This window comes from Dermacentor andersoni, chromosome 3, assembly GCF_023375885.2.
Source record: "Dermacentor andersoni chromosome 3, qqDerAnde1_hic_scaffold, whole genome shotgun sequence".
NCBI lineage: Eukaryota > Metazoa > Arthropoda > Arachnida > Ixodida > Ixodidae > Dermacentor > Dermacentor andersoni.
The window spans coordinates 166232192-166260163 of record NC_092816.1 but is presented as its reverse complement, the minus strand read 5'-3'; the positions used below and the strand labels follow the sequence as shown (position 1 = coordinate 166260163).

Here is a 27972-nt window from a genome sequence, read left to right as displayed (position 1 = left end):
TGGTGTTTTCAACGGAGTCGGCAGTCCTGATGTTGACGATTGGCTACGCTTATACGAACGTGTCACCACCAGTCACAGGTGGGATCGGACTATTATGCTTGCCAACGTACTTTTCTACCTCGACGGAGCTCCATTGGCGTGGTTCCACACGAAGAGGAGATCTAGAGCTGGGATCTCTTCAAAGACAAGCTACGCGACCTTTTTGGCAATCCGTTTGGTCGACAAGTCAATGCCAAGAAAGCCCTTGCCACACGTGTACAGACGTCGACCGAGTCCTACGTGTCGTACATTCTCGACGTCTTGGCCCTTTGTGCAAAGGTTGACCCGAACATGACAGAGGACGATAAGGTTAATCACGTCCTCAAAGGCATTGCTGACGACGCCTTCACTTTACTGGTGTTTACAAACATCGATACCATCAACAGATAACATCGAACAGCATCGATACCATCCTCAAGGAGTGCCGCCATCTCGAGCATGCTAAAAGCCGCCGGGTATACCAGCACATCACGCGACTTACCAACACAGCTGCTACGTCATCCTGTGACGACCTCTTCCATCAGCCGTCGCGATGTGACAAGTTGACCAGCATTATTCGTCGTGAGGTCGAAGCGGCACAACTAGCGGCCCCTTCATTCCCGTTAGCTGATCATTGTCCGGTGACAATCTCCTTGATCCAGGCCGTCGTCCGTCAAGAGTTGTCCAACGTCGGCCTGCAATCCATTCGGTCCGTACGCTCGGAACCTTTGTCTCCACGCACGTGCCCACCGCGCTCTTCTTACTCCTCATATGGACAGCGCAACCCCTCCGAATGCCGAACCTTGGACGACAAGCCGATCTGTTTTAACTGCCGACGCATTGGACGCGTCGCTCGCCACTGCCGCAGCCGCTGGACTTCTCCGACGCGCTATTATCCTGATTAGCCCCCTCACCCCTCTAGCGCATCCTTTTCCTTCGCCCCCTCTACTCCCGCTCCATCATCTGACCCTGCGACACCTTTGACACGACCCCGCTACTCCCGCTCGCCTTCTCCCTCCCGCCGCCAATCTCGCTCGCTCCCGTCACGCCGTGCTCCTTCTCCGACCTACTCGCCGCAACCCCCGACCGGAAAACTAGACAGTGCAACTTCTGGAGGTGAAGCTGCATTGACGACATTGGCACGAAATCGTCGCTTCACCTTACCCACGAACAAGAATCTTTTGGACGTTCTCGTCGACAATGTTCCCGTGTGCGCGTTGATTGACACCGGGGCGCATGTGCCCATTATGAGTGCTGCTCTTCGCCGTCGGCTCAAGAAAGTTCTGATGCCTGCCCCGAACCGAGTTGTACAAGTCGCCGACGGAGGGACTGTCGCTATTGTTGGCATGTGTTCTGCCCCACTCACCATTGCTGATAGATACACCGTAGTTCTCTTCACCGTCATCGAGCATTGCCCTCACGAACTCATTCTCGGTCTGGATTTTCTTGCCAATCATTCTGCCCTCATTGAATGTTCGGCCGGCTCTCTTCGCCTTGACTTGCCTCTTTTTGCCGACCCTTAGGACCCGCCTCAAAGCCATCTGAGCTGCATGAATTTTATTCGCGTACCGCCTCACTCTGTGACACACGTCGACTTGTTGTCCTCACCAGCTGTACCTGACGGCAATTACGTGGCCGCACCAATTCCGGCCGTTATGCTTACACATGGTGTTAGCGTTCCGCACACTGTGCTGAAAAATACGGGCAATCGCACCTGCCTTCCACTTGTCCATTTCGCGCTAACCGCGCAAGCTCTGTCTCAGGGGATCTCCTTGGCTATAATTAGCGCTTTGCAGGATGAAGAGGTCGAGCCATTCACAGTGCAAGATCGTTACAGCTCAGCCCATACCGTGACGTCATCGCACGGTACTGACGTCGACATTAAGAAGATGGTTTCCTCTGACCTTACACCTGCTCAAGCTGAAGCTCTTTGCCGCGTTCTTGAAGGCTATCGCGACATTTTGACTTTGACAATAGACCCTTAGGTCAAACGTCCGTCGGGGATGGGGGGATGCGGTCGGAACGAGCTGTTATCCAACAGGAAGTCAAAAAGATGCTTGCAAAGGACATTATCGAGCCTTGCTGTAGTCCCTGGGCATCTCCCGTCGTACTTGTCAAAAAGAAGGATGGAACGTGGCGCTTTTGTGTAGATTATCGCCACCTGAACAAATTCACAAAAGAGGACGTGTAACCTTTGCCACGTATTGATGACGCTCTAGACTGCCTGTACGGTGCCACCTATTTTTCTTCAATCGACTTATGGTACGGATACTGGCAAATACCCGTCGATGACATGGACCGAGAGAAGACTGCATTTGTTACCCCTGACGGCCTTTATCAGTTCAAGGTGATGCCTTTCGGTCTCTGTAACGCGCCCGCCACTTTCGAACGAATGATGGACTCTTTGCTTCAGGGGTTCAAGTGGTCCACCTGTTTGTGCTATCTGGATGACGTCATCGTTTATTCGCCCACATTCGACACGCATCTAGACTGTCTTTCAGCGATTCTTGACGCGTTCCACCGCGCCGGTTTCCAGTTGAACTCGTCAAAATGTCATTTCGCTCGCCGCCAAATCGCCGTCCTTGGACAACTCGTAGACGCCAGAGGCGTGCGACCCGATCCGGACAAAATTCGTGCCGTTACGAATTTTCCTGTTCCGAAGTCTACTAAGGACGTTCGTAGTTTCTTAGGGCTGTGCTCTTATTTCCGACGCTTTGTGAAGGATTTTGCGACCATCGCACGTCCCTTTACCGACATCTTGAAGAAAGACGCCCCTTTTTCTTGGGGTCCTGACCATGCCGCATCTTTCTCGCAGCTGACTACTCTCCTTACCACGCCTGCAATTTTGGCCCACATTGACCCGTCTGCCTCAACGGAAGTTCGTACTGATGCCAGTGGTCACGGCATAGGAGCAGTGTTAGCACAGCGCCAGCGTGGACATGATCGCGTTATAGCCTATGCCAGCCGACTTCTATCACCCGCCGAGTGCAATTATTCAATCACAGAGCGCGAGTGCCTCGCTCTTGCGTGGTCTGTTGCGAAATTTCATCCATACTTGTACGGACGCCCCTTCTGTGCCGTCATTGATCATATCGCTCTCTGCTGGCTATCCTCGCTCAAGGACCCCACGGGACGACTCGCTCGCTGGGCGTTACGCCTGCAAGAATAAACCTTCTCCGTGGTATATAAGACGGGACGCTTGCACCAGGATGCCGATTGCTTGTCCCGCTACCCCGTCGACGAACCGGCTGATGCGGACGCCATCGCTTGCGTTTTTCCTGTGTGCCAGTTGCTTCAAATCGGCAACGAGCAACGGCGCGATCCTGCATTACGAGCACTCATCGACCGTCTGGAGTCAACTCCTGGCGACGCCTCTCTTCGGATGTTTCTCCTTAAGGAGGGGGCATTATACCGCCACAATTTTGATCCACACGGCCTTGACCTTCTGCTCGTCATTCCATCGCACCTGCGTTCGACTGTCCTCCAGCAACTTCACGATGCTCCCTTGGCTGGACACTTGGGTGTCTCGCGCACATACGACCGTTTACGCCGTCGATTCTTTTGGCCGGGTCTCGCCCGCTCCGTGCGGCACTACGTTGCCGCTTGTGAGCCCTGTCAGCGCCGGAAGAAGCGCTCCACACCTCCAGCTGGATGTCTCCAGCCGATCGATATCCCACCCGAACCCTTTTTCGGTGTTGGTCCAGACCTTTTTGGACCATTTCCTCTCTCGGGCTCCGGAAATGAATAGGGCGCCGTCGCTACCGATTGTGCTACGCGATACGCAATCAACAGAGCCCTCCCGACAAGTTGCGCTACTGACGTTGCTGACTTTCTGCTCTATGACATCATTTTAGTGCATGGTGCTCCGCGCCAATTACTCATTGACCGTGGCCGCAGCTTTCTGTCGGCAGTCGTCGAGGACATCCTCCGCTCCTGCTCGACAAAGCACAAGTTCAGCACGTCCTACCACCCACAGACTAACGGCCTCACGGAGCGCCTCAACCAGACCATCACCGACATGCTTTCGAAGTACGTTGCGACCGACCACCACGATTGGGATCTTCACTTACCATATGTGACGTTCGCATATAATTCATAGCGTCACGACACCGCCGGCTACTCACCATTCTATCTCCTATATGGCCGAGAACCGTGTTGCCCTTGGATACTTTGCTGCCCTCGGCCACACGTTCCGCCACTGAATACGCCCGCAACGCGATCGCTCACGCCGACCACGCGCGCAGCTCGCCCGCACCCGTCTCGAGGCCTCAGAGGAGCATCAGAGATGCCTCTATGATTGCCACCATCGTGACGTGCACTTTTCTCCGGGTTCTCTGGTGCTTCTCTGGTCACCCATTCAACGTGTGGGCCTTTCCGAAAAGCTGCTGTCGCGCTACACTGGCCCTTACCGTGTGGTACGACAAGTGACCGATGTCATGTATGAAATCATCCCCGCCGATCTCTCAGCGTCATCATCAGCTGCAAGTGACATCGTTCACGTGGCAAGACTAAAAGCATACCGCACACCTTTCACCGCGGATGTGTAGATTAAGCACCGGGACGGTGCTTCTACAGCCGGGGGTGATGCTACGGAACAGCCGCCAGTGTGGCTGCACTGAGGAAGACGAAGACGACGTGTGTACCGGCTTGATATAGCGTCGCCCTTTTGGCCTCCGTGAGCTTCCCTGTAAATATGTTGTAAATAGTATTCGGCTTCAGCTTCACGTAACAATATTACAATAAAACTGGTACGGGAAGCTTGCGAAATGCAAATAACGAGCCACAGGGGTTGTGGCAGGCTGCTTAAAGACCAGCCGTGCCATTGACAGGTATGAAGCGGAATTTCGATGCTCATTTCGCTTATGTTCCAGCAAAGAAGCGCCATATTTTCTTCCAATTTTGTGTCATGCGCTGTTGGCGCCGCCTGTATTGCTGTCTGCGTGGCGGTCGTTGTTGAGCCGCTTGACATTCGTGGAAGCTGCAGAATCTGCGATACCGATGCTCCGCCTAATTCTTACCGTTGCAGCAACGCCGTCCAACTGTCGACCGCCGTGGTTGGACACTATGATTCCGGAGACGCCGTGCTCCACCGCGGTCAATGCATCCTCCGCTGCAACACAATATCGAGCAGCACTCAGGACTCTGAATTTCTTAAACTTACCAACTAAGTAAACAATTCAACAACTAGTATAACGGGAGGCAGGCGTGGAAACAAAATAGAATTGCATCGCCAATATTTCCACGATAAATGGAGCATTAAAGAAGTCTCAAGACGATTTCCTATTACTTACCAAGTCGCGCAGTTATTGAACACACGAGAACAAGCACAATTATATTTTCGTCACCAACTGTTTGTGAGTCCTGTGGTTGTGCTGCCGTCGATATGGTTTAATCTGGTAAACGCGTCCTTTATCGTTTTTTGATGGCGGTTTCGAACAATTTCAACTTAGACAACGTCAACCGCCGCAATAGCGGAGCCGTATATGTTGTCCACAAATGAACTAGTCAGAGTGGCATCAGAAGCAGTTTATTGATTATATTGTGGAAAGGCCTGATGATCGCCAATGGGCAGTGCCGTCTTCCCTATAATTTATTCGGAAAGACGAACATGAAGTGACTGTGTGGCTACAGCGACCAGCCAAGCCGGGAACGAGAGCGCGTTGTTCATCTGCTCGTGCCTGCTTCGTCGTTCTTATGCAAGCTGCGCGGCAATCTTAGGTGGCGCCCCCGCAGCTTAGTCTACCCTTAGGGCGTTTACGCGGGAGCTGTTTTACGGATGAGCTCGCGTTTGAAAAAAGCAGTTGAATGGGGCCAGCTCGAGTGAGAGGCTATTTGAACATATACATCTATATATTGTCACGTTGCAGTCACGACGAAGAGCACAGTAGCAATACCAAGGTATATGTAAACTGGTAGCGAAGGTTTCATAGAAGCCCATACGTCAAGAAAATGGCGGCTCATTGCAACCGTCGCCATCTACGTATCGTGGGGACAACTAACAGCAAGCAAAAAAAAAAAAAATTTGACGTCACAACCGGAAATGTCAGTGACGTCAAGACCGTATGCTGTTTGGCGCGAGTGTTTGAATTTCTTTAGCGTCCGGCATTTCGATCGCTACGCCAGCAGTTATTTTTCTTCTGAGGCTGAGACGAGCTTGCGACTCGCCTCAACTGAAACGCCAGCGTGTCCTTTAACTATAAGAGTGGTACATGTCTTAATGGGAACATAATTAGGCTTTTATTGACGGCAATTGCTCCAGTAACTTCCTTAGGAAAGTGAGCGAATAGGATGCAACTAAACGCACTGCCACAGAGGCTTCAAAAGCAACGTCACTTTTATTCGTATCGAATAATGCAACCAATATAATTGACCAAACAAAACATGTTTCAATGGATGAAATGTACTATTACCAGCAAACAGACATAATGTATAGCGACATATGCGGATCTTTTTCACAGAATCATTCGTAATTCCTAGCGACGCTATGTATTCATATGCAACAGTTATCAGACAAGACAACATTGCCCCACATTATGATTTAGAAAACATTCGACTTACTAATTTTGCCGTCCGTCGGACACAAGAGCCAGTGTTACGGAGAGTAAACGAACATAGCACGACGTTTCTTCGCGGAGCGTTCCGTCATGCGGTGTTCCAATCCCTTCACGGCATCTGCCATCCCAGCATGCGAGCCACGCGGCACGTGGTTACACAGCACTACATCTGGCCAAGCATTAACCTCGATGTTCGCCAGTGGGCACGTTTGTGCCTGACGTGCCAGAGCACCAAAATGACTCGCCACATGGAGACTCCCACGCAGTCTTTTTTGCCGCCTGGCTGTTGCTTTGACCATTTCCATCTTGATTTGGTTGGACGACTTCCTCCCTCTCACGGCTGTCGGTACATTCTAACAATGATTGACGTCTTCATCCGTTGTCCCGAAGCCGTGCCCATTTCAGACATCACTGCAGAAACGGTCGCCAAAGCCTTCGTTTCAGCATGGGTTTCCCGCTTCGGCTGCCCCAGCATGTGACAACTGATCGCTGTCAGCAATTTGGCTGTACCCTCTTCACTGTCCTCAACCACGTGCTTGGCGCTAAGCACTGCCGTACCACTGCAGATTATACCTGTTCCAACGGCGTGTTTAAGTGACTCCACGGCCTGCTCACCCTCACTGCGCGCCTGGATCGAGGGCAATGGATCAACCACCTTCTTATGGTGGTTCTTGGCCTACGCGCTGTATGTCACTACCTTGGCTGTTCTTCGGCCGAACTGGTCTATGGTCCACCCCAGCGGCTTCCTCGAGACTTGTTCTTTTCTCTTGCCTCGCCCCAGCCAGTGCAGTACCTTCAAAGCCTACAGGACTGTATTCAGCAACTGCACGTCATCCCGCCTCAATGTTCGGGCCACACCATCTTTCTGCATTCGGACTTTGCATCTTCGACCCACGTTTTTCTCAGACGAGACGCTCTGAAGGCACCTCTTACACCCTCCTACGACGGGCCGTAACGTGTCCTCCACAAGGCGCCGAAGCCCACCACCCTCCTATCGAATGGTCGCGAAGAGGTAGCCTCATTAGACCGCCTAAAAGCTGGCATACCTCGCAATCCCTCTCACGAAGCTCCCCGCGGATGTCACTGGCGTATCAGTGGATCTGCATGTAACCAAAACAGCACCGCTCCACTTCGTCGACGAGTAAATTTCATCGTTGTGTCTGGGCGGGGGGCCCTGTAGCGCCCACCGACACCGGTGAGTGCGGACACTAAAGGCTGGAGCCGTCGGTCGGCATGTCAAAAAATGAGAAAAACAAAGTTTGGCAGCGCGTGCTCGCGGCTCAAGCACGGCACGTGCTAGTCGGTTCTGAAAGCCTGCTACGCTGATCCTCTGGTCCAGGCGCTCCGCTGCAGCCTCTCGGTTCGCGACAAGTTCAATAAACTTCTTCGTGCGCAAACACGTGCGAAAATCGGTAGGCTGGAGCCATGGAGATAGCAGAACGGAAACAAAGCAGGTCAGTCCGATGTATCTTTAGCCTGGCGTGAGCTACGATACTGATCCAGGATGCCAGGCGCAGCCTCTACTCCGGTCCCTGCTACTCTTTGGGGAAATCAGTGATGGTATTATGCAGCTACAGCGCCGCAAGGCAAGAGAAAGGTGTAACCCGGCATGACTGACTCGGCATGAGTGCCACAAGCGAGAGGAAGTCTGTGTAACGTACTCTTAGCTTCTGCGATTCGCGTACGCGCGACGAACCTTTGCACACATTGATCTCGAAATGGGTCGTTAGTGCCCTCTACTTCAAATATTCCATCGCGCCGGCTGCCCGGGTCAGAGCATAATCAAACTTTCGCAGGAGCATGGCTTCCGCGCGACCTCACTCCGCAATTCCGGCACGCCTAGGGACAGACGCATGCAAAACGAGCAATGAAACTTCTCATCCGTAATACCTAGACAAAGTCACGTATTCAAGGACCAAAGCCCCCATATTTTCTCTCTCGCTGGCTATCTTACTCGCACCTGCGCGCAAACGATGGTCGGCTCCTGAAACGCCACGCCAGGCTGTACTCACTAGGAATTGCAAATCTTGGTTCAGCGAGACGAAAACCAAGTCGTTGTCTTTCTTTCATTCCACTACATTTTTTTCTTCTTGTACACGGGAGCCTTTACATTTCTTGTCGCGCAGATAAAGGTCAATGGACGAGTTAGTTGGACGCTCGCTGCTTAAGTATATGTCATGCGTTCCCGTGCTTCGCGAAGATGTCGACACAAAAGACGAGAAGTAAGTGTCCCTTGCGGCACAGAGAAATTGAAATGAAAAGTGTGGGACGGTGGGAGATCGCAGGCACAAAGGGGAAGAAAAAAAATGCCGGCGAATTAATCTGAAGGTTTCTGTCGACAATAATACGCTAGCATTGAATCAGTGTAGCGACACCACATATCGCCACTGTCGAAACGAGTTATGTGGGAGGCGTGTACAGCAGCGGGATGCGTGTACAGCAGCGGGCGCTGCTGAGAAGTCCGCGCCTGTCATCCGAAACGAATGACGCGGCGCACCGTTGCCTGAGAACGCTGACAATTGTTCACTCGCTTGGCGCACACTCAGTCGAAAAAGTAGGCGAGAGGTTCATTGGTGAGTGTGACACATACCAAGTGCATTTAAGGACGCAGCTCGCTGACGCATTGGCGTGAAAGGCGTTGAATAATAAGCCACACATACTCACTGCATTTGTGGTGCAGCTTCCTAATGCTTCGTGTTGCAAGTCCATGAGCAATTTATGCGACGTGGACATATTTCTGCTAAGCATCGGATAAATTTAGGAATATTTTTCGACATTGTACAGCGCAACATTCCCAATGCCACGTATCTAGTTACCCAAGTTAGCCTCAAATACCTGCATTGAAGAGCTCTGCGTACCTACCGGCACGTACTCAGAGACTGAAGTTCGCATCAGAAAGTTTCATTGAAGATCAGCACATACTCAGTGGCACACAACAAATGCTCAGTGGTGTTACGCCTGTTTTCAAAATGTGCGCCTGTTTTCAACGCAGCCATTGTTGGCATCCCTTTAAAAAGCACGTGCTATTTGTTCCTTAACACAAGAACGGGAGGCGGTATTAGCATAAGAACAATGAGCTAATAATTTTTACACAGTTTGCGCTCACCATATTGGAATTCTTTGATGTGAACATAATGAAGTTGGTCTTAATTCATTTATCAAAAGTTGGTTTCTATGTAGCGCTCTGTTGCCCGTTTTGTGAGATTGTTAACCATCATTCGCTGATAAAAAAATATTACCATCATATGAAAGTAGAATGCAGTCTTCCAACAGGTAAATGACAAGTCATTAACATTTCTTCCTTAACGTTTTAATGCCTCAGTATCAAAAAACCAAGTGCCCTTCCACTCTGAAGAAGGATGACCAACGAAACTGGGTATATGGACCTCTTAATGGCGAACTGCACCTCCGCTGGGGGTCGGCCCGGCATTGCACTATCTTCGGGCTCAGCCCACGTATGGGGAGCGCTTAACGCCTGCTTCATCGCCGTGGGTCGGCTCGGCATTGCACAATCATCGTTATCGGCCCTCGTATGGGGAGTGCTTATCGCCTGCTGCGCGTCCGCCGCAGGTCGGCCCGGAATTGCACTATCTTCGGGATTGGTCCACATATGGGGAGTGCTTAACGCCTGCTTCACCGTCGCGGGTCGGCTCGGCATCGCACAGTCTTCGTGATCGGCCCACGTATGGGGAGTGCTTAACGCCTGCTGCAGGTTTGCCACGGGCCGGCCCGGCATTGCACTACCTTCGGGATCGGCCCAAATATGGGGATGGCTTAACGCCTGCTTCACCTCCGCCGCGGGTCGGTTCGGCATTGCACACTCTTCGTGATCGGCCCACGTATGGGGAGTGCTTAACGCCTGCTTCACCTCCCCCGAGAGTCGGGCCGGCATCGCACTATCTCCGAGATCGGCCCTCGTATGGGGAGTTTTTTGCTTACCACAGCGACACGAAAATTTCCTTGGACGGTAGAGGTATACAATTTCGCTGTAATAAGCAAAAAGGCACCGCTTTGCCTAAACAGCTAAATCGATGGCTACATTTAAGCATAATGCTTCTCATGGAGACAACAATCTATACAACCTGTCAATATATGATTCTCATACAGTTAAGATTTGATCGAGCGATAAAGAACGTCAGGTGACCAATCCAGAGTCTTCCCCAGCCACCTTCTTTAACCCATAGCGTGCCCTAAGTATGGTAAACAATAATATTATTACTTTTACAGAGAGAAAAATAGAGCCAAGTGGCACCTGTGGTTAAGCCTATGTACAGAGAAGGTCTGCACGTAACTGGTCAATTCAACACCATCTCTAAACGCCCGATATCACATCTTATCCGGCGCTTTTTGTTGCAGGCCGGACTTGTCCAAAACATCACGCCTGCATTGTCTGTCTGAAATTGGCCACTTTACTCAAATAATACCGTTGTTATTACAGAATTATCTATTCCCGTGACTGCTTCGCAATTAAACCAGTCCTGCGATTTTTAGAAGAGAATTCAAGTGTTGTAAACAAACAGGCCTACGATGAATTTTAGCGCATTTAGTGGACAAAGCTTACGCATGAGAATTTCAGTGTGCTCCGGCTGTGTCCAAAAGCACATGCGAAATGTCCGCTGTGCCCTGCTGCGAATTTCTCACTGCCCAATGAAAATGCCCATACGCGCTACGACAAGGATTGCACGCACAACTCGACGTCTGATAACGTGAGATGGGTCAATAGTTCAGCGATACGATAAAGGTCCTTAACAAAGCGCCTATAGTAGGCAAAGAGGCCAAGGAATCCGCGCACTGCTTTCTTGTCAATGGGCTGCGGTAATTTAGTTATCGCAGCAATTTTCTGTGGGTCAGGACGTACTCCGAACTTGATAATGACGGGGCCCAGGAACATGAGCTCTTCGTATGCGCAGCGCCCTTTTCCGGCTTTAGAGTGAGCCCCAATAACTTGACTGCCTCGATAACGGTTACAAACAGGCCGAGGTGATCGTCGAAGTTGCTGGAAATGACAACGACGCCATCCAAGTAGGCTAGACATGTCTGCTACGTTAGACTTGTCAGGACCGTATCCACCACGCGCTGGAATGTTGCAGGTGCTGAGCAACGGCCAAACGGCATGACCTTGAATTCGAAGAGGCCGTCGTGCGTAATAAAGACCGTCTTTTCTCTACGCTCTCGTAGACATTGATTTGCCAGTAGCCATTCTTAAGATCCATAGACAAAAAATATTTTGCGTCGCAGAGTCGATCCAGTGCGTCGTCTATGCGTGGGAGGGCGCATACGCCCTTTTTGGTGACCTTGCTGAAGTGACGATAATGGACGCCAAAAAAAGCAGACTCCCAATCTTCTTCTTCAGTACGACAATAGCAGACGCCCACAGGCATTTCGACGGCTCGATGATTTGATGGCGCTGCACATCATCGACTTCTGCTTTATAGGTTCTTGTTACAAAACTCAGTAGCGGCTCTGGCTTAGTGGTCAAGCGCAATATTAATCTATTATGTGATGCTTGGCAACTTGTCTTCGTCACATTCTCAATGACATCGAAAGGAAATCTTTTTATTGTCGGATGATACTTTTGAACTGTCACTCGTTACTCATGCGGACACTCGGATTGATATCCAAGGCTGTTTCTGGAACTATGGCCGTCGGAGTAAATGCGGCAGAATCCGAGAGGACCAACGCATTGCCGGCTTGCACAATTTCCTCGATATATGCTATCGTCATGCCCATAATGAGGTGTTTGTACTCCTGGCTGAAGTTTGTCAGCAGTACTTTCGCTTTTCTTCATTGCAATAGAGCGATTTCTTTTGCGACCCAAATTTCACGCTCTCGCATTAGATTCATTTTTCTTGCTCTAAGTACGGTAAGCTGCAACGGGGACACTAGAAATGAAGCATACACAAGGTGACACAGGGGAGCGCAATTCAGCGTTCCTTTCGTCCCCGTTGCGTCTTACAGCACCCAGCGCAGGAAAAATGAATGCACACGAACTAGCCCAATTCATAGCCCTTATAGCAATGAATGTTGGTCGCCCTCGACGACGCCTTCTATGTCTTTCGGTGTTTTGGTTCCAGAGAAAATGATGATACTAGAGTAATGCGGCATGCTGACTTGATCTTCAAACACACTCAAGGCATGGTGACTCAAGTATCTCTCCGGTGGTATCACTTTGTCTTCGAATAGCGTTGTCGACTTCAATTTCAGGTCGACGATTGCGCCGTGTTACACTGGAAGTACATGCGGACTCACGTCTCGCGAGCACTGTTGGAGGATAACGAAGGTCGCAGAGTAGGTCTGGTCATGGACGGTTATTCTTGCGATGCCGATTCCAGTCGTTCCTCTACTTCTTATCAGGCGTCCTCTAGCTGTCTGGATTTGGTGCCTTCCCATGTAGTCTTGACTTTCTTAAACTTGGCAGTAAAGGATCCACTCATGATGCAGTCGGCTACTGTGCCCACTAAAGCGGTGGCTGCGTGGCCTTCAAGAACACGTTGAGGTCAGTGGTTCTTTCTTTTGCGTTGCAGTTAGGGCTAGGCGTTGGGTCAAGGCGGCGTCGCGCTGTCTCTTTGAAGTTAGGTCTGGTTCTCAGGTATTCTTTAGGCGCCGTTTCAATGGCTTCGAGGTTTCGCTCGGGTGACATCGCGTCGTCGCTACGTCGTGGAGAGGGTTTTTTTGGACTCTTCGGTGGCGGCAGAGGGTCTCCGGCATTTCGACGAACAGCAACCGCACATCCACCTGTTGCTGCTTTTAGTTTTCCAGCTAGGGACTAAGGCACCTTCCATGTAATGAGCCAGTGTACTATCGGTGCTGCGGTGGCAGGTAGCGGCCTGATGACGGCAAATGGGGCGGTTGTCGAGGGCTCCACTGAGTAGCGGCGAGGTAATAGGTGATATCACGAGGCCGTTCAGCTTGCTGCGCGCGCAGCGCGTTCACAGCATAGCCTCGTCGTCCCAAGTTCCGGCGGTATAGAGGGCCTGCTATCTATAACACATCAGCACAGCAGCTCAGCTGTCACCCCTGTGACAGCTGAGCAGCCGGTCGTCTGGATCGGGCCATTCATCTGTCGTCCTTGTGTACCTGGCGCTGGGCGGCGAGCGGGAGAACTGGCGTTTGCGATGGCGAACGACGTAATTCCAGCGTTACTGGCCCCTGGCGCGGGGGCGGAAGGGGAGCGTGACTGGGCGCTACAGCAGCGTAGGTCATCGCTTCCGGCTGAGGCCGTGCCAATTCAGGGACTCCGAATGACTTCTAGATCCCCTCTCGCACGATGTCAGCATTTAAATCTACTTGTGGCTACGTGGAAGGGAACATCCTGCGCAGTTATTCGCTCACAACGGCTCTCATGGTCTCTTGGAAGTCGTCGGAGCCTTGTGCTTGGATTTCGCTCTTCGATGAAAGCACTTGACGGTAGTATTGTCGGGTGCGCATTTTCATGGTGAAAGCTTGCGCTGAATAAACGTGGAAAAAACAACAGGACACAAGGACGAGCGCTTTCTACAACTGGTTTTATTTTTCAGAAACATCAGACTTATAAACCACGCAGATCTGCGCAGCACGTTTCGGCGTTCCGTCTATAGTGCACACAGCGATCATGTGAATTGTCTCGGAAATTCATAGATGCGTGGAAGGCATGTATAATTTCGTGTTTACAGTCAGTTTTCCGGGTCTTAAAACGATGATGCGCGGAAGGTCGGTGGCTCCCTGGGCAATTCAACACAATGGGATACGCTGAGGCTGCCATTGTGGTTGTTGACTTTGTCACAATCTTTCTAGTCACCTCAGGTAGAAGTCCGTACTCCGGGGGCGGGTTTTCTAGCCTGCCGCTGGCACGATGCTCCGGGGTGACGCTGTCGTCCTCTTCACACTTTGAACTAGGCTCTCAGTTGGGCGGTGCGTACGGTACATAGGCAGAAAAGCACCTCCACCAGATGTAATGTGTAATGACTGTCAAGAGCACAGTAGCAAAACTGTGAATGACGAAACTAACCCTTTATTGGGCGAACTTGGGCCCAACAAAACAAGTAACACTCAAGCACAAGGATAGCGGTGTCCAAAGTCAGCGATCGTCGGAAATCTCTGCGGATCAAGCCTGTCGGCTTTTATGCATGACTTGCAGAAGGTGGTGCCGCGTGGACCTTCCATAAATCACTACACAATTTGCGTCGCACACACATCAGATTGCAGAAGCTTCGGTGACAATGTACAATGGTTAGAAGTATCGATGTTATTCAAGAAACATATTGTTCGTTTGTGGTGCGAAGTGACACAGACGAAGACTAGAAGAACACAGGACTTCCGACACATGCAGGCACGTCCTGCGCCGAGCGATAACGTTTAATATTTGTTAGTCGGTGAAAAACAGTCACCGGAGAAGGATAACAACTGCACGTGTGTATATGACAGGTGAACACTGTAGGCTTCAATTAACGATAGCTCATTAAGAACGACGCTGTAAACCAGCTTCGCGGTGTACCTTAGCAATTAACGAGGGCGTTGACCTTCTGATAGGAGGCAAGTGTTTAACCTTTTACGACGAAGGTTGGGTTGGCTCGCGCTCGAAGACATTTTTTAGGCATAACCGGAATGCCTACAGGCAGGTTGCGAACGTAGTTCCCGCGCCTAGTAGGGCGCCCCTGGCGGCGGCGAGCGCGGACCCGGCAGGATACGACCGGCCCGCTTGCGTTCGGAAAGCCTGTCTGTGCACTGTTTCGCGCGTAGCTGTTGCCTTTTCTGAGCAATGCCGAAGTACAACTCGAGCTGTTGCCTAGTGGACTGCAACGGCAGGTACACCAACTCACGAGGAACAAAGTTTTACAGGTTTCCAAGCCGACCGTATGAAGCAGAACGGCGTCAACACTGGATCGCGCTCGTCCGAAGGCATAAGCTGTTTTATGTTCCGACGTTATGTCAAGTGCGTTAACACTGAATTCGTTGCTTTTACAGAAATGATGGCAGCAACGGGACACCTGCAGTGCGTACCAGGATATGCAGCAAACAAAGTAGTTTGTTTCCTCACTGTTCCGCAGTAAAGCTGTGGAACTCTTTCCCAATTCTCTCCCTTTCAAACAGCGCTAAGGCTTGCTGAGAGCTAGGAGGAAGGGTTGCAGCTGGCTCAGCTGGCATACACCCTTCTGCGCCCAGCATATGGGCTAAGGGGCAGTTGAGATCACCAAAATATTTGACGACGTCGTTTATTGGAACCTCCTTTGGACGCACTAAAAAATCGCAACATAAAAGTATCGAACTTCCAGTAACTTGGGCGAAAATATTTTGCCAGCGTAGTATAACAAACCTGGTAAGTTCCTCACCTTTTTTGTGTTTGGGCAGAGCAACGTTAGAATACCTCGGGTAGGTCTTACGAGTCGTTCGTACGCCCCACGTTCTTGGATGAGCTGTTTTGGATTCGCATTTGCCGTCCTGTATGTACAGAAAAACTGCCGCCGGCGTGCTTGCAATTCCCTGCGATGCCAGCACGGCAATCGCAGCTCCACGCTAGGATTTGTCTGCTGTCACCGATCTTCAAGAATCAATGTCACCTATAATTTCATGCCTCCACCCCGCAGATAACGAAGTAACTTACGCTGAGCATCACGCATTTCGTTGGTGCGTTATTTTTCGTCTGCGGAATACACATAGCAGTCACTTCCGACCAGTGTGAGTTCAACACTTCCCTCACGTCGTAGACGTGCCCCACTTCAAATAGACGACTTCCTTTCTCTAAATTCTTTTCACTAAAAAAGCTGTCAAGATCTTGTAATTCGCGAAACCCTGTTAGAATTAATATCGGCACGCTGTTTCGCGCCATCGCTACCATTTGACAGGGCGCCAAACACGCAGCGCGAGCTGCTGGCGCCGTGAGTAATAATACCGCATTCGCGCAACCATTCGTCAGATGGCGCTAGGGGTGGGAAAGACAGGGCGCCGCCTAGCACTTGCAACGTGCCCATGGCAGTAAGTGACATTTTCTGGTCAATTATGTATCTAATCCGCGAAAACTGCCACATCTATACCGGAGTGCATTTTCCAATTATGAGTCAGAGTGGCCTTTTTAAAGATACTATCGGAAGGCGTGTTAAAAGCAGAAGCTTCGAGAACGGCGAAGTGCGGCGCGTCTCGTGTACTCACGCCTTATGATTCCCTTCACGACGATTGGGAGCTTGGTGATGCTGCGCAGCCAGTCCACGTCGTCCCACACTGCAGACGGGTCAATGAGAGCCTTTTTTAATTTGGAAATCGAATTTCCTTGGGCCGTTTTCGGACTAGCGAAATCCCTGCCTTCAAAGTTGGCATTCCTGAAATAATAGAAATGCGTAAGTCACACCGAAAGGCTGTTAACAACACGCAGGATTTTTCCAAAGCTAAATCTAAATCTAGGTTCACTAGCGTTCTTGCGTATCACTAGCATGCGAACGAACTCGCCATGAGTGGGAATAGAACACTCGAGCTCGTGCTTATCACCTGAGCGCCCATATCAAGTGAGCCAGATTTTTGCCACGCCAGATGAAATGACACAGGAAGTTGCTGCGCACACTCAGTCTAACAGCGCTCTCAAACAAACTCGTCTGGGGGAAGGGTAGATCATAAGGGCGCGAAGATACAAACTTTCAGTCGAAAGCTTTTGGCAGAATCCATCTCACAAAGAATGTCAACGTTAATGCGATTAGCATTCAAGCAAAGCAGTGTCATTGTAAATTGTCACCGCCGAAATGCGTCATGTATGAGGCTTCTATATGGCAGCGTATGCGTCCAGTCTCTTCTCTCGCGCATAGATCTAGACCCTCTGCAATATCTGGCGGCGCAACTACGACGTCGGTGCGTGGCGCTATGGCTTTATTATTTTGGGCTACATAACCCTTGTTACACTTTGGCGCATCCATCCTGGGTAATTGGTCAAATGTGGACACTTACCAGTATCGCATAGGTGGTGCCAAAATTGCGTGTTCGGGAACATAACCATTGAGGCATAGGTAGCGCACCAAGTTCTCGACAATGTGAGGCAGTAGGCGGAAGCAAGTTGTCTATATTGGGGCACCCACCTTGTGACCGCTGTTGTTTGCTCGTCAATATATCGACCAGCATATAATAAGCTACTAATTCTAGCGGAAAACTTGTGTCACTCGGTAAACGAGGTTAGATGGAGACAAGAAATATCTTCGTATCGCGCAAGCTGTGGAAATCGGCTTAAGCTGTTGCTGCTTAGCGATCATTTGCAAGTTTGTTGATTGCTCAGCCACCCTCCCCTATTATTTGAAACAAGTTCCCAATTGAACACATTTTTACTGGCAACTGCCTTGCTCAATATATACTTGTTGTCCTCGATCATGCACATACCACTCATGACGATGAAGGGATGACGACTAAGGTACGACCCCGCCGACAATAAGGATGACTATATGAAGCAGACTCAACGACATCGATGTAATGACAATGACGGCATGACGCCAATTGCATGACGACGGTGCAAGTCACTAGGGCAATATGAATTATTGCAGATGCGGGCTGCCCCAGGTCCAACGCTCAAAGGGCGCAGCTGGGCAGTGAAAAGGCAGCACCTTGACATGGCAAATAATATGTCAAAGCGAAAAGCGCCAAGCATCTTTCGCTGGGTGGAAAAGTGGCACTATGCACTATGCAAGTTCGTCAGAGAGCACCCTTAGCAAAACTAAGTTATGAATGTGGTGTTTTCTGGTGCAAGAACCATGTATGGCAAAAGAGTTCCAGGCCAGTTTTAATGAGATGTCATCGGAGCGATGAGATACGAGAGGCAGGTGTTACGGCTAAAATGCAGTCGCTATAAAGTGTGTAGAATCTAGATCTACTAAGATTGAGGAGATGACTGATGAGCTGTGCTATGAACATGAAAAATGCATTGCTAAAGAAAATTATGACATACAAAATATGCCAAAGGCAAAAATATGCAAGAAGCATCAGGCCTTGATAGAGACCTTGAAACGCAAAGGTCTGGAGGCATGTGCTATACAAAACATTACTATCACAGCGGCATCCTCTGGCGAGACGATGTGCTACAAATTTCTTGGGCTCATACCATGTCGCACAACATCATTCAGAAAACCGAAGACTGCTTTGGTGTCAAAAAGCTTTTCTGCATCAAGTAACATTAACCGGTGAAGAGGTATTTGCTGTCAGTATGCTATAATAAAGTGTTTCTTTCTCTCAGCTTCTGCTTGCAGACACTCCAGGAGGACGTGGCGGACGGTAAGGCTCTCCCCTCATCTACCACAAGTTGTAGATTCATTATCAATGAGGGAAAAACTGTGGGTGCCATGTGTCTGTCCTATTCCGAGACGAGATAATAGTACATCATTTTTTCATTGTGGGGGGCCAGGGACCTAACTGTGGCCTAATTACTTCAATATTGTTAATTGTTTCAGCGTCCCACAAGTGCCACCAGTGGCTTCTGAGTTTCGTTCGTAGGAAAGGTTTGATATATAGAGCAGGGACAAGAGTGGTAGGATTGATAGCTTGCGATGCATATAATGTGACAATTTGATCAATTTGCATTTTACCCTCGATACCCCTATGCCCAGGCACTCAGCATATGATGACAGGCTGGTGAGGCACATGCATTGTGCAAAGGCCCGAATATAGCTTGGACACAAGTAGGACACAAGAAAATGGTTTGTCCTTGTGACACAAGGACAGGGTATATAGGACGACACAAGGAGGGACACAAGGAGGGACACAAGGACAGGATATATAGGACACAAGTACAGGGTTTATGCTTATGCAGTGACATTAGCGCTTCTACGACGTTTAGAAAGTGTGTAAATATATTTGTTTTTTTTAACTCTTCATTTCCTTAAATGTTTCATAGCCGACAAGACTTCAGCCATAAAAATAATTGTTTCCGTGGGCAGGGCATCAGATTTTCTAAAGGATGGACCAAGTACTGCATAAAACACGCCGGCGTGTCTCTTAGAATCGTCGGTGTAAAATTCTCTCTACGAGTACTTCGAGTGATGTTATAGGAAATGTATTCGAATACGTGCCTTGGAGCGTGGCTTATCACACCAGTGAAATATCTATCGCGTTCTATGAACTGCCACTGCCACGGTGGCAATGGCTTTGCTGGGACCATCAGGTTAGGCTCAAGAATTGGAACTGCGACTTGCTTAGAAAATTTTCCTACTCGCAGAGATAATGGTTCCCTAGCAGTACGTCAATTTTCCAACAACGTTGCATATGTCAGCCCTTTCACGGTTATGTAAAAGGAGATAATCGCTTTAGAAAAGTACATGAAATTGGAGTACGACCTCTGAAGATGGTGCGACGACTCGTTAGCTTCAACTCAGACTCTTATCGGACTTGTCCTGAAGGCACCGGTGACCAGGCGATTGCCTAGGAGATGGACAGGTTCGAACATCTTCAAGGTACTAGCAGTAGCTGATTGATACACTATGCCCCCGTAATCTAAGCATGTTCGGATGAGGCTTTTTTTAAAGGTTCATGATGCGCTTCCTGTCGCTGCCCCACGCTGCATGTGACAGAATTTTAAGAATGCTGATGGTTTTTAGGCATTTCTTTTTAACTTAATTTAGGTGTCGAATAAAGGTTAATTTAGTGATTTAAATTCTGCTTCAATATTTGTTCTCTCTATATATCCGTAAGTCCTAAACATGCAGCTCAATATGGGGATCTGGCACCAGGCCTCTATTTCTTAAAGAAGGACACAGGAGCTATTCAAGAGACTAAGCCTAAATTCATTCTCGTTTGTCCATTGCGACAGTTTGGTCCGGCCAAGTTAAACGTGCCGTTCGCAGATTGCGAGGTTGCAGGATTTAAATCCTATCTGCACGTCACCAAAATAATTGGCAGAAAACATACTTCGTGTAATAAATGAACGCAGTGAATTAATTATTACAATAAAAATTGGAGGAAGCTTAAGCTTCGGCTTCAAGAGTGGAACGCCACAGCGTTCTCGCCGACCCGCCAAGCAAGGGGTGTAAGACATTGCGCTACGGCGCAGCGATCAATTATGGGGCGCTCCGCATCGGACTTTGCACCCACCAATGACGCGGTGAGCGCCGAGCAACGCAGCGTTCGGCACGGCAACGAAACGTGCGCCTGAGCAAGCGGAACGAACCAAAGAACTCGGTGTCTCGAGGGAGAAACGATCTACGCGAGCCAAACGTCGTGATCGGCACGGAAAGCCGGGCCTCGACGTGCCATCAAGGCCGACAGATCATAGGGCTGGCGCCTCGATGGCACCGTCCTCTATCTCGCTTGGGAGCATCACGCAGACGCATGACTCCTCGGAAGCAGCTCGGCACACATTGCAGGGGACGCTTTCCCACCAGACGCGCTACGGCGCAGCGATCACGTCAGCGGCGTCCCGCATCGGACGCTGTACCTAGGAATCGCGCTGTGAGCGGAAAGAGGAGCCACGTCGCCAAAACACGAGGGTTCTAGTGACGAGTGAAGTTAGAAGGGGAGAGAGCGAGAAAACTTATTAAACGCAAGGGTAGTGGGGCATCCTCGTACCGGTCCCCGCACGGCCCGAAGGGGAGAAGTGGGGGAGTGGCGCGCCACGTGTCGGGGCAGCGCCGCACATTGCGAGGAAGGTGTCTTCTGTGTTTGCCGCAAGATGGCTCTGCGTGTGCGCAGAGCGCAGAAGAAATGTAGCGGAAACGTACTTCGCTACTCGTGTAACTGCGACTTCTGTAAGTTGCATGCTCGTAATTACCGATATACACCGCAGTATAACTGTCGACGATACGTGTCTAAGGCAACGCCGCATTCACTAGAGGTGCTTTTGTACCGCTTTGAAGCATCGAAGTCGTGGTTGAGTGGTACCGTCTCCGTGTCACACTCAGGAAACCCTGGTTCGATTCCCACCCGGCCCATCTTGCAAGTTGTTTTTTATTCATGAAATGCCTCCCAGGATTTATCGCTCATGGCCAACGTCGCCGACACCGACGACACTGGCTTTTCTGCTACACGAGCTCCTTAACGCTGTCGCGTTAAAAATGTAAACTAAGTACTGCAACCTGGAGTACTCCTGTGTGCAGTAAAAATGGTCTGGACAAAGCATTGCCAACTATAACACGGAACCTACGAGTGGATAAACAAGTTTCATTTACATTAGGTATGTTTTCACGTATCCCATATTCCGAGAGATGTCGCAATATTCCTGAGTGCCAGATCCCTTCTCGGGGATGCAACTCAACCAAAAATTGGTTGGGCGGTTGGATTTTGGAGTGCACGGTAAAACCACAAGTGAGGCAGTGCAGGGTGACATGGGTTAGGCGTCTGTTGAAGTGAGAGAAGCGCACAACAAAATTAGCTTTGAAAACTCACGAACATGGATCAAAATAAATGGTCAGGTCAAAGTGCACAAGTATCTCTATCTGAAAAGCGTAGACACGGAATGGGGTAAGAGGTCCAGGAAGCTGGCAATCAAGTATAGGGTAATTGCAAGTGTAAATAGACAACCTGGAGTGAGAGAAAGAGCGACAGGTAACTGAGTGCACAGAATAGAAGCGAAAAATATTGTCACGTGGTAGTGACGTTAAAGAGCACAGTCGCAGTACTGTGAAAGACAAAACTAGCTTTTATTGGGCGAACCTGTGCCCACAAAACAGGCTACACTTAAAGCACAACGATAGCGGCGAACACAGTCGGCGATCGTCGAAAATCTGATCAGCGGGTCAAGCGCGTCGGCTTTTATAGAGCAGTCGTCGAATGTTCCAGACTAATCGTTTGGACCCGCGTGCCTTCCACAAAGTTCTACACCATTCGCGTTACGCGATGAAATTAGATAACACAAGGTGCGGCGACAACCGACAGCCGGGTAGAAGCATCGATAACTTTCCAGAAACGTCGGATACATGCAGGCGCGTCCATCGCTGTGCGATTACAGTTGGTAAGCAGCGAAACGTGGTCGCCCGATAAAGATAAGTACACGTGTCAATATCATGGACGTTCGCAAAAATGGCAAGAACTAAATTAGAAAGGAAAATCTGTGCGATAACTGCTATCTGAGGGTTGAGCTGGTTGCCTAAGGGCGAAGAAAAAAATATTGGGAAATATATTCGCATCAAGATGAGACATATGAATGCTGCAGCTAAATCTGCAGACAGCTCAGCACATCCTAATGGAATCAGAAATGATTCACCCAGTGAGACCCGGAGGTAACTTATACCTTCCAGAAGCGCTTGGATTTAAACTGGACGAACCATCAACCGGTAAGCAGCGGGGAAAAGCAAGAGATGTTTGGAGTACTAGTGAAAAAAAAACAGGGAAGAAATTGGCGCGACCTGATCCTTTACAAACATAGGTAGTGACATAAAGTGGACAAAGAAGTTTTGAGGAAATAAGAACAAGAAACATGTCGGGGACGTAACAGAAATGCTAGAATAAAAAAAAAAAACATGTACAGTATACCGGATTATATAAACCAGGCTAGGTGGCTATTTGTCACGGCCCCGCTTCGAAGGGGATGCTAATAATTATAATAATAATAATCATCATCGTCATCATTAGCAGACGTTACATAACATGTAAGGTTACGACAAATGACAGCGCTCATTTTCTTTTTAGTCTCTCTACAGACAGGCGGCGCAGACAACGACCGCAAGCTACGTCGCTATAGTAACCCGGCAAAGTACCTCACGAAGGCTGTCCAATGTTTAGATAGCTGAACCTATCTTTGCCAAAGGCGGCCTTGTCGTCTTCGGCGGGTTAGCTTTAGCGGATTATTAGGGTGAGGTAACGTGTGGTCGTTGTCAACACCAGCAATGTGTAAAATACTGAAAAGAAAATGAGCGCTGTCATTTGTCGTTTCTAGCAATCGTTGCGGGAAACGGGGTCATGTCACTTCTGTACACAACCGTGACAACGCCTACGCTGATCTACTCAGGATAACATTCCTTTAAAGGCCGACCAACACCGATACACCGGGTCTACTTCACCCCCTTCCCCTTGTTTCCATGCGAGTCGATGTCGCCATCTTAATACCTTTAAAATTTTCCGGGCGCCCTGTACTAGGCCACTCGAGCCATGTTTCAACAAATGTGCCTTGGTTTGCCCCTGCACTGTCCGGCTGATCGGATTATTCTTCTAAAAACCACAAACGCAGGCCCCCTATGACAACTATCTTTTCTGTCAAGTTATCCGGACAGTTATCCTGCCCCCTTCCCAACAACCCCTCCCGCCCCGCTCTGTCTGCGTTTTCTCCTCGTATTCAAACCCCATCCTTCCACCAACGATGGCTAGAAACGGCAAATGACAGCGCGCATTTTCTTTTTAGTGTCTTTCTTTACAGCCAGCCACCTCAGAAAACGCCGACAAAGGTCGTGGGTCTTAATTAAATTGGCCTTAATTAACAGCGCAGGTAATGGATTCAACTCTCACAAAAGGTCGAGGCCTTGCCTCCCTATAAATTTAGGGGCCATGCATTTTGGTAATGTCACCACAGAGTCACATATAAACGACATGAGTAGACACTCGAGACGTTTCGCGGCCGAGATATGGAGATTCGCCGCTAATGCTAGGTGGCAGAGCACATCAAGAAAAAATTTGACTGCGCCTACGGCCGAGGCTAGCAGCTTGACAGGCAGCACGAACCAAAGCGTGCGAAGCCCTGCCGGTCGGGCTCGCTGCGTCGTTAGTCTCTAAAATACGCCAGGGGATCGCTGTTGGGTTCTTCTGCCAGCGTCTTGTACTGCTTCGTCGTCGTTTCATAGTAAGGCCACAGGAAGTTCTTTTGCACGTTCTTTCGCACTTATTCTCTGCATATTCCGATAGCAATTATGTGAAAATTCCAGGCGCATTTCTGCAGTCGGCGTCGCCGTGAGGTTCCTTGTAAAGTGCAAAGGCGATAGAACGATCTCCGCGCGCCGTAAGTGCGAGTGAAAGCTTGTGAGGGCGAGCCGGCGAACGCGGGTCGACCTCGCGTGCGCGAGCGAGGAAAGCGGCCCGGTACGTGCCCTCTTCTATCGGCTCTGAGGCCGGGGTTCAGGAGAGGGAGAAGAGGCGCTCTTTTCTGGCGGCTGCTATGCCTAATCGATGTCCTCCTCTCTCGCCTATCCATCCAGAATAGGGACAACCGTGGCGTCTACTAAGTGTTGGCCACGCGAGACGCGGACACTGCAGTAGACGCCTTCGGTGGATGCCGTAGGGGCGAGTTGAAAGCGATCGGCGACGTGGCCTAAGTGCGGCCCGCACGGGCCTCAGTTCCTTGTTTATTAGCATTTATAACAGTGCTTCCAAGACCTTAGATCAGAAAAATATGCATTAAACGAAGAAACATAGCATCTCCATTTAAAAGCTTAAGGCAGCACTGTTACTTACACGAAGGAACGTAGCATCAACATTCAATAGCTTTCAAGCCTCCAGTATTGCTTACATTTCGCCTGTCATTCAACGTATTGCAGGAATCTCCGCTATTCCTTCCACAAAATATACTCTGCAACCAAAGGACATCATGCATATTCAAGGGCAAATTTGCCATTATCAGAACACGATTACAAGGCTCCGAAGACAGCAGATGAAGACCTTCAATACAGACGGAGTGCTTAATTGACTGAGATGCCAGTATCCTGCAGCTGTTTAATGAAGGGCTCACTGGATTGCAGATTCCACATGAGGATCTTGGGCGTGCCCAATTGCTATTGTAGCCATTTTGTTTTGGTACGCAACCATTCACATAAATTTGCTATCTTTATTTACCCTTCTTCGTAGAAGTACAAGAAAAAGTGTCATATTCGTTCCTTCTAAAGCAATGTCAATTTGAGTAAATTAATTGCTGGCTTGTCTGTGCAGCTTTTTTTCATTCTCTAGAAACTTTTTGTGTGTGTTGTTACGCTTTTGTAACGTTTATTGCCATCACGCCATTGATTTACGACTATTCTCCATTACTTGCATTTCGCACTTCCCGTTTTCATTCGTCTGCCACTTTTATCACCATCCTGTCGCAATTAATCCTTTGCAATTTTCGTGTTCTTGGCTGTCCAGCAAGCTGATTGGTATTGAAGGAACATGACACATTTATTTAAGACATTCCTTTCAGTGTGAGTTGTTATCAGTACAATATCACAAACGATAAAGTTCTACTTGGTCATTAACAGTTGGCATAATTGTTGCGCTAAGCTACAGCTTGAAACGCAACGAATATGAATTAAAAAAAAAAAAACTTACATATAGTAAAACACATTTGTGCCCTCGTCGCCACAAGTAAACAGCGGCAGAAGCCCCTGCATGAAATCACTCGAATTACGCAACGTTACTGGTCGCAAAAACAAAATAATAAAATAAACGAAAATTAAATCATGGCCTCCGCGATACGACGGCGTGCGGCGACCATCTTGGAGGCTGGTGCGTTTCGCTGATTTGGCTAAGTGCGCTGAGGACCAAAGTCCGCCGCGGGGCTTGCGGGTGTATCCACTCTTTATGTTTGCTATATTACTCTATGCCACAACGCCGGACACCGGATTTCTCGTCTCATAAGCCGTCTAAGGCTTTCGCCTTAAACGCGCGATGAACGCCTCAACGCGCTCGCTTGACCACGAGGAGTTCATACCTCGAAGCACCGTTCAGTGGCGTTCAATTTGACATCAGTGCTTTCGCATTCACAGCTGGTAAGACGTGGTTAGGTGTTTTCGAAATTTTGTTTACACTATGTTCGGCCCTGGCCTATCGTGCAAGACTGCTTCGGGAATCCAGCAGTGATAACTATGGTACGTCGACATCAGCTTGATGACGATATTAGACAGTTTTAGAATAGCGTTTGTCGCCATACGAACGTTAAACACAAGCACCTTTTCGGGGTGTTACGGTGCGCGTCGTTTCATGTCTAGTTTACCGTACGGAAACGCAAATGGAAAGAGGCCGTTATAAAGCAGGGCGCCGTCTGGTGCATAGTGCCAAACTTATCGAAGCCAAGAGGATCCATTAGCAGCTATTTTGCTGTTCCTCTACGGACGCGACTCGTTAAGCCTACGGGTGCCAGAATTGGCGAACAATCTCAGAAAATGAACGCGCTATGCGCTCATAACTTTTCAGCTGTATTCAGAGAAAGCGAAAGCTCATTAAAATAGTTCCGGCGATCAACGCGAATGGCAGCGTAGCCATCACGAGAATTCACGCTGAAGCGGGAGCTATGGGTGCCGCCATGTTTTACAACGCTATTTCTTAGCGTCGGCAAACTTTACGAACGTTAAACTCGCATAATAAGGTACGCTATCATAGCACGCCTAAACCACAGAAACCCAATAACGTTCGAAGCATGCGCAGCAAGGACGACTCTATTTCATTACGTTGGTAATGCGTTTACGTTTACTTGCAAATGCTATTCTAAAACTGTCGATTATTTTCAGTACTACCAACGCATTCGGCAAGAGCTGCCTCTTTTCGCAGTGTATTCGGTGTTTGCACTATGTCTTGTACCGGCCATTCGTCAAGGACTGGCCAAGAGCAAGCATGGATAACAAAGGTCAAATGACAACGGCCTGATAACAACGGTTACTTTCACTATGAGCCACGTACTCGGCAAGAGGTATTCGGCAAGACAGCAGCAAGCAGCAGCAGCAGGAGCGGGAAAGTCGAAGGAGGTCGCAAAGAAAGATTCGTTTTAACATACCGCAAAGTAGGTAGATTCCCAAACAATGCTAATCGCAATAACACCAATGCAATCTGCGGCCCCGGTTGTGTAACTTTATATGCATATTGATGTGAAATGCGTTTCTTATGCGGTTGTCAATACCCCAACTGTGCCTTATGAGCTTTTCAAAAGCAAAAGAAATAGCTTGAGGTAGCGCACAAGAACCTACGTGAGGTTAGGAGAGATGTCGAAGCCACACTTAGTGTCATATATCTTTCTTCCCGAGAGCGGCCAATCGACACCGACTACAATGGCCTTGTAGCAAGCCTTTTCTGCTCGAAGCACCAGGCTCCTAGTGACGTCGCGTTCCTTGAAGATGAACGTCTGCATCCAGCGGAGACCACCCGGCGCCGCAGAGTCAACGTCTTCCAAGGAAGTGTTGCTCATAGGGCTGAGAATCATCACTGTTCCCGCGTCCTTGGCGGCTGGAAGCAAAACATTCACGGAAAGTAGGCATCATTATAGAAAAATAAATGCGTTGTGTAAAACAGTGCCCAATTCTTTTGTCTTTGAAAAAGTTACACCGCTGCTGTATTCACGGAATTATTATGAAAAATTTACTATGATCGGCGTGTAAACCAATAAAAAGTGTTATTCATTAGCTAATGTTCCCACTAAATCACCAGCAACCTTAGCTGCCTGCACTAGCAAACACAGAAACCGTTGTCTCGACTTATGCTTTGCGTAAGCCAGAAGGTGGGCAAGTAATTAGTAAAATTACAATATCGTATTAAACCGTCTAAGGTGCGTCCTGGTGTAATCCCGCATCATCTATAGAAG

The 27972-nt window shown here is 49.2% G+C and overlaps 1 protein-coding gene across 4 annotated transcripts in view; it reads right to left on the bottom strand.

Annotated features, from left to right (window-relative positions):
- Positions 1 to 27612, bottom strand: part of LOC126524504 (2-Hydroxyacid oxidase 1-like) — a 49216-nt gene extending 21604 nt beyond the window's left edge. For all 4 annotated transcript variants that reach the window (XM_050172806.3, XM_072286798.1, XM_055067341.1 and 1 more), the window contains exons 1-3: positions 27362 to 27612; positions 16698 to 16864; positions 5037 to 5128 (exon numbers count right to left, since the gene is read on the bottom strand). In XM_050172806.3, coding sequence (XP_050028763.1) covers positions 5037 to 5128; positions 16698 to 16864; positions 27362 to 27594 — 492 coding nt within the window. In that variant the 5' untranslated portion in view covers positions 27595 to 27612. The remainder of the gene's footprint in view (positions 1 to 5036; positions 5129 to 16697; positions 16865 to 27361) is intronic.
- Positions 27613 to 27972: the final 360 nt, after the last annotated feature.